Source organism: Neovison vison, chromosome 5 (assembly GCF_020171115.1).
Source record: "Neovison vison isolate M4711 chromosome 5, ASM_NN_V1, whole genome shotgun sequence".
In the NCBI taxonomy this organism is placed as follows: domain Eukaryota; kingdom Metazoa; phylum Chordata; class Mammalia; order Carnivora; family Mustelidae; genus Neogale; species Neogale vison.
In genome coordinates this window covers 22,229,419-22,239,291 of record NC_058095.1, presented here as the reverse complement: position 1 = coordinate 22,239,291, position 9,873 = coordinate 22,229,419, and the positions used below count along the sequence as shown (strand labels likewise).

Genomic DNA, 9,873 nt, shown 5'->3' with positions numbered 1-9,873 from the left:
ATGGCAAGGTTCTAAAATGTGAGGGTCTATCCTGCACAAAATGTAAAACGCAATGTATGCCCCCTTCCTCCTAGGATTTGAATCCCCACAGACCCCTCTGCTCAGAAATTCCTCCATCAGCATACAGCCACATCCCTCCTCACTAATCAAAGCATCCGAGATATCCAGAATGGATCCTGTATGTGCCTTTACCAAGAACCAGCAGCATTAAAAAAGCTACTCATGAGAAGACCTGCTAGACCCTCCATCTGTAGGTCACCAGAGATCAGGACCTCCAAAGCCTAGGGGCAGGAAATGGGCGAGATGACACCAGTCCCACTCTAGTAGAGTGGCAATTGCCCTCTGAGGCAGCTTAGCACATCTTTTTATTCCTTCTCAGTCAGATCCTAGAGGCCCCTCACCATGTCCTTCTCCTTCACATTTCTGAAATCCTCTAAACTCAAGGACTTCCCTGTAGAGACAGCAATTAAGAGCTCTACTTACCCCTGGGGTGCCTGGGTGGCTCAGGCGGTTAAGCAGCTGCCTTTGGCTCGGGTCATGATCTCCAGCCCTGCATCAGGCTCCCTGCTCAGTACAGAGTCTGCTTCTCCCTCTGCCTCTGCTCCCCCTCTTTGTGTTCTGTCTCCCTCTCTCTCAAATAAATAAATAAAAATCTTTTAAAAAAAAAACACAAAAACTCGACCTACCCAGCCAACAAGTTCCATTATCACGAAGGCTCCATACTTCATGAGACCACTTTTCTGTCTCTTTCCTTCTTCTAATATTTTCCTGTTAAAATAAAAGCATCCTTCTTCCTAGACACCCACCATCACTGCCTCCTGCTAACCCCATCTCCATCTTCCCAGCTCACCCCCAGTCTAGTACCAACCCCAAATTCTTCTCCATCTCCAGGAAATCAAAACTTATTTAGTCCTTGCCATTCAAAGTGCATGCTGCAGCTTCTGGAAGTTTCTTGAATTTTCTACCATATCTAGACCTCCCTCAACCCCTACTGAAGGCCTCTTAGGCAGTACAGCTCTTTTGGGATCCAGGGGAAGACTCTGAAATTCCGGAGGAAGCCACATTCAGAATCACAGGAATCATCTAGTCTAACCCACTTGTGTGAAAGTCAGGATAACCAAAGCTTAGGAGGTTACAGAGTGTGAGTGGCAGAGCCACAACAAGACCCTGAATCTCTCTGACTCCCAGTTCCAATGGTCTCTTCACGGCCAGTGCTATGTGAGAACTGAACTTTAATTGTGCTTCCCAGGCCTCTCAGCCTTCAGTAAGGGCTGGGACCCCAGGACCCAGCATACTGACCTACACAGAGCAAGTCAAGGTTGTCAGAGCCTGGAAACCCCAGGCCAACATGCAATCCAACCTGCTTCTCCAACACGCAGGGGGTTCTTCCTGCCCATACTATGGTTCCCACCCCTGGGTGCACCCTATTCCATGCTCAACCTAAGAACTGTATAATTCCGGGCCATTTGTTATCCTCTTTTTAAAAACAGTATCCTTGCCCATTCTGGAATGATGAACAGAAGGCCTTGAAGCCACTCACCTTTTGGAAAGGATTTTGTGTTGCCCAAGAAACAAATATCTAAACTAGTGCCAGAAAGAGAAAGAGAACCAGTTCTCAGAAAGACAAGTTCTTTCTCTGTAAGTTCCTCTTTCACGTCTCTCCCCAGTCCTGACACCCTGGCCCTCACCAAAACAAAAAATGAAAACAAACTCGGAAAGAGACAGGTGTTAACACCTCTAGCTAGGGAAGGATTAGGGTTATAGTGGGGCAAATCCTGGGTATCTGAGCAAGAAGCCTCAGACTTCCTACGCAGCCCTGAACCCTCCCCCTTCCCTGGAACTTCCCCCCCACCTTCAAGCTCACCAGGGCCCCTCCAGACTGAGGCAGAGCCTAGCTGAACCTATCCTCACCTACCCTGCCCCCACCACATCTTGCTTACTCATTCTCCCCATGTTGAGGAGGACTGACAGCCCAGGACCCCCTTTAGGGAGTTGGTCACTGACCTTTGGTGTTAGAAAAAAAAAGCTCATACTGATTAATCCTTGGGTGCTTTGCAGGTTATCTTGCTAGATCTCCCAAACAATTCCACTTTTACAGATGAGAAAACTGAAAAAACAGATCAGTGGGGGCGCCTGGGTGGCTCAGGGGGATGAGATCTGACTTTGGCTCAGGTCATGATCCCAGAGTCTTGGGATCACCCACAGTTGGGCCCCCTGCTCAGCTGGGAGTCTGCTCCTCCCTTTCCCTCTGTCCCTTCCCCCGTTCAAGTGCACAGGGCGGGCACTCGCACTCTCTGTCAAATAAATAAAATCTTTAAAAAAAAAAAAAAGAGGGGGACCTGGGTGGCTCAGGGGGTTAAGCCTCTGCCTTCGGCTCAGGTCATGATCTCAGGGTCCTGGGATCGAGCCCCACATCGGGCTCTCTGCTCAGCCAGGGAGCCTGCTTCCTCCTCTCTCTCTCTCTACTTGCCTCTCTGCCTACTTGTGATCTCTATCTGTTAAATAAATAAATAAAATCTTTAAAAAAAAAGAAAGAAAAGGACCAGTAGGTAAGCCAGTTTCACAGCTAAAACAGGAGCAGAGCTGAAATATGAACCTGCACGTGACCCCAAAACTCATGTTGTTTCCACTGTTGATTCAATAAATGGTTATTAAGGACCTTTTTATTCCAGGCGCTGTGGCTCCTGCCTTCCTGTCTCTCAGAAAGGGAGGCAGACAATAAGCAAAAATCCCCATGTAATTATGAACCGTGAGAAACTCTGAGAAGCAAATGAAAACAGGGCATCACAGGAGAATAACAGTGGAGGGACTTAGCAATGCCACACACGCTCTCTTGGGGCAAGAAGAGAAGGCCTAACGCAGCCAAGGAGCAGTTGAGATTGCTCAGGGAAGTCTGGAAGAAGACCTGAAGAGCCGGGGGTCTGGGCTGGCACCCCTGGCCTACTGCAGGTGGGCCAAGGTTTGGTTCTCTCATAGGCCCTGCCTCCCAGGATCCTAACCTTGTGCTCCTCCAGCTCTGCTGTATACAATGCTGTTCCCTTTTCAGGGTTTCCTTCCTTGCCATCTCCAGAGTCTCCTGTCACCAGATACAGGTCTGCTCTCCTTTTCAGGACTGATTGCAGCAAAGTAGGTAGTCATCTTCTCTGCTTCCTGGAGGGAGAGGAGGCGGGGATTAGAGCTCAGGATCCCAGGAGCCCCACCTGCCAGTGCCATTGATCGTTCTCCATCAGCTAGTTCCTATTTGAGACCGAGGGCCTCTGAAGCTGGAAAACCAAGCCACATGGCACCCCATCCTAGTTCATTGTCCCCACGGTGGGGGCAAGAAGGTGGGAAGTGGGAAGGGAACTCACAAGCATCTCTGGAAGATTATGGGGTGCCAGCACCAGGAGAGACTTCCCACGTCATTTCATTGCCCCCTCACCACAGCCCTATGATGCAGGCAGAACTGCACCCATTTCTCATAAGGAAATTGAGACAGGTCTAGAGACAGGTTGTGAATGGCCCAGGGCCACACAGCTAATAAGTGCAAAGTCTGTGTGAGTCTGTATGAGTCCAAAGCATGGCCCTTCCCATGGCACTGAGACAGGCATTTTCCCAGGCCATAACACCCACCTCTCTGAGATGGGGCTCCAATTCCTCACACTGGTCCCTGGACCTGGCCACATTGTCCACAGCCTTGGGCTCCAGAAGCCTGTAAAAACAGCTTGATAGAACTTCATCCCAATTTGCAACCAAAAGACCCTCCAGGAAGACCTACATCCTTGCCTCTGCTAAACACCTCTACCTAATAGCCTCCCCCCAATTCTATATACATACCCCACAGAGCCTCATTCTAGAAACAACAGGCACTCTAGAAAGAAACTGAGCTCCCTTAGAACTCCAAACGCCCCTCCCCAGCAACACTTTGATAGTGGGGGTAGTTCAAAGGACCAGTGAAATTTCAGTGTAAGCATTTCACTTTTGAACTAAAAAGGGAAAACCAAAGGCCTCACCATACTGGGGAGGGCTAGCCCTGGAGCAAGGTTGAGTCTCCTCCACTGAGCTGCTCCACACTTTCCGACATCTTCAGCTAGGAAAGAAAACACCCACACCAACAAAATCGCTGCTGCAGGGGAAGGCTGGCCATATCCCTATAAGTCCCTCAAAAGCACTGTGCCCCCGGCCATCAGAACCTCTGTGGCACTTGGTCAGCGCCTGAGGTGGGGTGCTGGCACTTTCTGTGCAGGAAAAGTTCTGCGCAGGGGGGCTTTGATTTCACTGCACTTCGCTTCTGCTATCTTACTGAGCACCTACTGTGCGCTGGGGATAAACACAGAGAGGTTGATAAAGCCGGTCCCGGGCGGTCACGGTCACAAGCTGTTCCTATGCCACTGAGGGAGGGGGCTTGGCTGGCCACAAGGCAGAGTGAAGCTGTACAAAACGAGGATCTGGGCAACTCGGTAGGAGAACGAAGGAGAGTGGCCTCATGAAACCAGCAGGTTTTGGTCAACTCTGAGGCATCAGTCACTCTGGAGGGTAGCAGGATGTGAGTGAGTTGGAGGTGTCAGAAGTTTTCCTGGAGGCTGATCCAGATAGAATGAGGAGGTTTTCTGAAGGGGGAAGAAGAGGGCAGGCTTGAGTGAGGAGAGGGCTCTGGGAGGTGTTGGGGGTATGGCGTGAGGGGCTGTACCAGCCAGGACACCTCTACCTCAAACACTCCTGGTGCCCAAAAACAGGAATTCCCCCTCTCCCTCCCCATGCTGCCCAACTCCAGCCTCCCTGTGCTCAAGGGAATCCAGATATTGTTGGGGTATCTGGGTCTCCAGTATCTTGACTCAGGAAGGCCCCTACAATTGTTATTTCTTTGGGTAATTTCACTGTCAACATTCCCTTTGAGTCTACCATGTCCAGAACTTGGAACTCAGCCTTTGGAGTTCTCTGGAAAGAGAAGGGTAAAGGTCATCCTGAGGCTGACACAAAAGATCTCTCCAGAAAAGCCTCCCTAGAGCAGCCCCACCCTGGGCTCCCCTCCACAATCCCCTTCCCTTCTGAGGAGGCCATCCAGTTGAGGCTCCCAGGAAACACTGAGGTCACCAGGAGTCATCAAGGGGTTACAAAATCCCAGGTCTGAACCCATGTTGCTACCTTCTTACCAAATGACCTCAGATAAATCACTTTCATTCTTTGAATCTGTTTCTTCATCCATAGAAGGAGAATGCTAATAGTACCTACGTCCTGAACTTGAGAAAACTATTTTTTAAAAGATTTTATTTATTTATTTAACAGACAGAGATCACACGTAGGCAGAGAGGCAGGCAGAGAGAGAGAGGGGGAAGCAGGCTCCCTGCTGAGCAGAGAGCCTGATGCAGGGTTCCATCCCATGACTCTGAGATCACAACCTGAGTCAAAGGCAGAGGCTTAACCCATTGAGCCACCCAGGGGGCTCAGTTTCCCCATGAACTTGAGGAAATTAAATAAAACAACAAGGGAAATTAAATAAAACACAAAACACAAGTTCATTCCCCATGAACTTGAGGAAATTAAAACAAAACAATCAAGTGCTTATTAGCGAAATGCCTTGCACACATACTAAAAGCTCAGTGTGAGCTAGTACTATTTAACTATTTATGAGGCTGAGATGAGACAAGGAAAACTAAAGCTAAAGAATTAGGAGTTGGGAAATAAGAACTAAGCAGAGTCTAGTCTCTGGCATTTGTGCGAACCCGTGTAGGTATAAAGTCAAGCAATTCTGGAAAGTCGCCCATCTGTATGGACTCTGCCCAGACTGACAAGGCACCTCCATAAGGGCCTGGCTTCCAGGTCAGCTGCTGCACTGGGGTTAGGGGAGCCTGTGTGGAGGTCCTGCCAGGCCAAGTGTCTTTCTCCCAGAACTTCTAGATGTGAAACTACAGAGGAGAAAGACCTTCCACTGCTAGGTTGGGGGGATGGGGGTGGGCAGGGCTGGATCTCCAAAGAAAAATGCATTTTGGAACTAGTGGAAACGTGACAGAACTGGAAATAGTGCCTCAAATCTGCCCTTTATGTGTGACATTAACGTCTGGGGCCCATTTGTTTCTTGAGCAATGTACAAGACTGCACGTACTTTGTCCAAGAGGAAAGAAAAATGAAACCTTATGCACAAAAACAGTATAGTATGGGGAAGGGGGGAAAAGGCTAACTTTACAGAAGAGAAACGTGATAAACACCCCATCAGCCAGGTGACCAAGGTCAACACCAACAGCAATAAGTCATGTTGATGGCACATCCCTTGCTATGACGCAGTGATACCTCTACGGTCTCCCTCTCCAAAACCCATTGCCTCAGTCTAGCCGTGAGAAAGAAACATCAAGCAAATTCAGGTAGACACGCATCCTACGATATGCCTGACCAGTGCTCCTCAAAACTGTCGAGGTCATCAAAAAGAAGGAAAGCCTGAGAAGTTGTCAGAGCCAACAGAAGCCTCAGGAGATAAGATAACTAAAGGTAACGTGGATGAGATCTTGGAACAGAAAAAGGATCTTAGGTAAGCACAAAGATAATCAGAGTAAAGTATGTGGAGTTTAGTTAACAGGAAAGCAAAACAAACCAAAAACCTATGCACACTTTAACCATACATCAGCACCATGTAGTTAAAAAATAAATAATCTTTCATTTGTAAGGACTTTTTTTTAAAGTTTGGTTTCACCTCTGCCTCTGAATATTTTTTTCTGAATTTTTTTTTTTAAGAAATCTTTATTTCATGGTTTTGTGGGGGTTTTTTTGAAAAAAAAAGAAACCTTGCCTCTGAATTTTTTATGCAAACAGACAGCATTTCCCTTATAGGAAGTTAACTGACTTAGTCGGATTTTTTTTGTACTAAACACTTTCCCTGTCCCTGGAGAATAACACGATCATGGCAAAACATATGAATCCTAGTTTAAAGGTTTTTGTTTGTTTGTTTTCTGTTTTCCTTGAACTGGTCATTTAGCAAACTGTTTGGGGTTTTTTTGTTTTGTTTTGTTCTGTTTTGTTTTGTTGAGAACCAGCTTTTAGAAAATTGCCTCTTGGCAATTTGCTTCTCAGTGAATTAACTCAAGTCTTTGAACATGGATACCCGATAACCATAACTGTGAAATTTGCCTGAAGCCCCTCACTTGCTTAACAAAACTCCCCTTGTGGAAAGGCCCACCGTCTCCCAAGTAATCTGGGCCCTGCTCTTGGTCACATAGCGGCAGTTACGGCATGGCATGGGACACTGGCTCTCAGAGGTACAGTGGAATCCTTAGGTTCTTTTCCATCTCTGGGTGAGATCCAAAAGGGCTGCCGCAGAGATGTCTGAGCCGGAAAGTCCTCACCCTCGGGTGTGAGACACTGAAGTCTCCCAGTGAGGGTTCAACAGCACTTCCCCTGGGGCTTCCGAAATCCAAAAAAACTGAGTTGGAGGCAAGGGAATGGAACAGACTCCTCTATAAATCCTGCAAGCCCTTAGGGAGTTCTGGTCACCCACTCGGTCATGATCTCCCGGGAACAGGAAGGTAACAGCCCACAGCAGAAGGATGGGGCTGAACTTTGACTGAATGCTCCTTCCGCGTGGCCACTGTGACAAATGATTCTCCTTATGTACCTCACTGGATTTTTGCAACAGTCTTATCAAGTTGACACAGGAGGAAACAGACCTGGAGGGAGAAAGCAACTTGTCCAGGGGTCACCCAGCCAGCAGGAGGCAGAGTCAGGCTTAGAAACCAGGTGCCCTCGGCTCTAAGGCCTGTGTCCTTCCTTAACCACTAAGCAAACTACCTCTGTTTATTTATCCATCGAAATGATAAACATAAAACACACCAGAAGACCTCAGCTAATTTAAGAGTGAATTATTTACAAAGCGGAAACGTGGGAAAGGAAGACAAGTTAGGAATAATTTCCAATAAAAATAAATTTCCACTCCCCCCCACCATTCCTTTCTCCCCATGCATTTCTTTTTTGCATTTTTTCCAGTTAATTTAAATTCCAGTTAGTTAACATCTTTTGCGCATTTCTTAAACTGAGGGGTATGGACACATGCATAGAGGTTCTAGTACGTGCAAGTTCTCTGTTGACTGGCTGCCATGCTTGCTGGCAATGGAGCGGTGACAGCGTGGCAGAGCAGGAGTGGGCAAAGTCTCCTGGCTGGCCATTTCTTACCCCCTCATGCTAACCTTGGGGCCCAGAACCCAGTTTATCAAGCAGCCCTTTACCCTCCCCTCTCTCCTCTTGGGTGAGGTCTATCCTGTGGTACTGATATCCCCAGAAATTTCTCCTCCCCCTCACCAGAGAAGAGCAGTGAAATCTGTCAGCGTCAAGGATGCTTCCGACAGCAATCACATTCCCTCCAGGATCCACCTCTTGGACCCCAACTCTTGTGACTTCCTCAAAACTGCTGAACATTGTGCCTGGACCAACTGGAGAAAAAGAAGCTAATATCAGTTTGGGAGAAGGGTATATTGGTTCAGATTTTTAAATCTACCTTTGGCATCCTGGGGTCCGAAAGTTCTAGAATGACCAGGACTTGAATTATTTAATTTCCCTGTTCCTAGAAGGCGAGGTGGTTACTACACACTAAGGAGGGTGACCATCACAAATGCCAGATTCTCCTCTGTCCTTTATAGAACGCTTCTGGAGCAAAGATGGAGCACTGATTACCCCTAATGGACAGGAGAGCGAGACCTGTTTTCCACATCTCCCACAGCCGAGTTGCCCCTTTGCTCAGAGGGGCCTGAGGGCTAGGAAGGCAGGCCCACCATCTTCCAGCCAGAGCCCCACCAGTGTTGATGAACAGAGGACTCAGGAAGGGATGAGGGACATGGCTGCCAGACCTCACCCTGCCAACCCCAATGATTACTTCTTCCCTTGGCTCCGCCTTCTGGGCCTCCATATTCTGGAAGGCAGAGGGACGGGTGCTCCTACCAACCATTTCCCAATGAGACAGTGGTAAGCCAGCCTCAGAAAGAAATAAGAGAGAAAGGATGGAGTGTAAGAATAGCTTGGGGGTGGGTGCCCTGGATAGCACCCCATCCTTAGGCCCGATCCCCTCAGTCAACGGTCAGCCTGTGAAGGGTCCCCTTACTCTGGGTAAAATAAAATGAATCCCAAAACCGCATCTGGGGGATCTCCCCCACCCACTCTCCCCTTCACCCACTCCTGGTCTACAGTTGGCCCCTGTTCCTCTCTAGCTCCCCTGCGGGACCCTCCATAGGCCCATTACCAGTGCAACCTGATACATACAGCTGGTCCTTCCCTGTTCCTACTCAGTGGCGGCTCTTTGTCCCCAGCACACTGGACCCTTCAGGTGCTCTTACCTCCAAATCCTCTTTTTTTTCTTTTTTTCCCCATGTATAAACAGGTTTTATTCCCATCACTATGTGCACCCCTCAGAAAGATCACTAGAGACATTCAAACGGTAAGAAAGGATACTGTCAGATTCCCACTGCTTGTCCTCACTCATCTGAAGATGTTTTCACCATGATGTCTAGAAATCCTTTTTTTAAGATGTATTTATTTATTTGAGAGAGAGACAGAGGGAGAGGGAGAGCGGGAGAGAGAATCTCAAGCTGACTTCCTGCTGAGTGCAGAGTCCAACGCAAGGAACAATCTCCCAACCCTGAGATCATGACCTGAGCCAACATCAAGAGTCAGATGCTTAATCAACTGAGCCACCCAGGCACCCCTGCCAAATCCTTCTCTTTCTCTCCCCTTCTGCCCCTCTGCCACCTCTTCCTCTTGAGATCTGTTTCCCTTTCTTCAGGCTCCTCTGCCCTCCTCCTGGGGCCAGGACTCACCTCCCAAGCTTTCTGGGCTTCACCTCCCCACCCTCCCTCTAAGTCCCTTTCCTCTGGCCACTTTCCTCTAAGTCCCTTCTGGCTCACCCAGGAACCTACTCAC

The 9,873-nt window shown here is 48.4% G+C and overlaps 1 protein-coding gene across 1 annotated transcript; it reads right to left on the bottom strand.

Annotated features, from left to right (window-relative positions):
- Window positions 1-257: 257 nt before the first annotated feature.
- GSDMB (gasdermin B) lies at window positions 258-8,379 on the bottom strand. Its single transcript, XM_044250231.1, is given in 5 exon segments — window positions 258-519; window positions 4,749-4,815; window positions 4,817-4,917; window positions 5,703-5,812; window positions 8,190-8,379. Coding segments are annotated over 5 exon segments (612 nt in total). The 3' UTR covers window positions 258-375.
- Window positions 8,380-9,873: the final 1,494 nt, after the last annotated feature.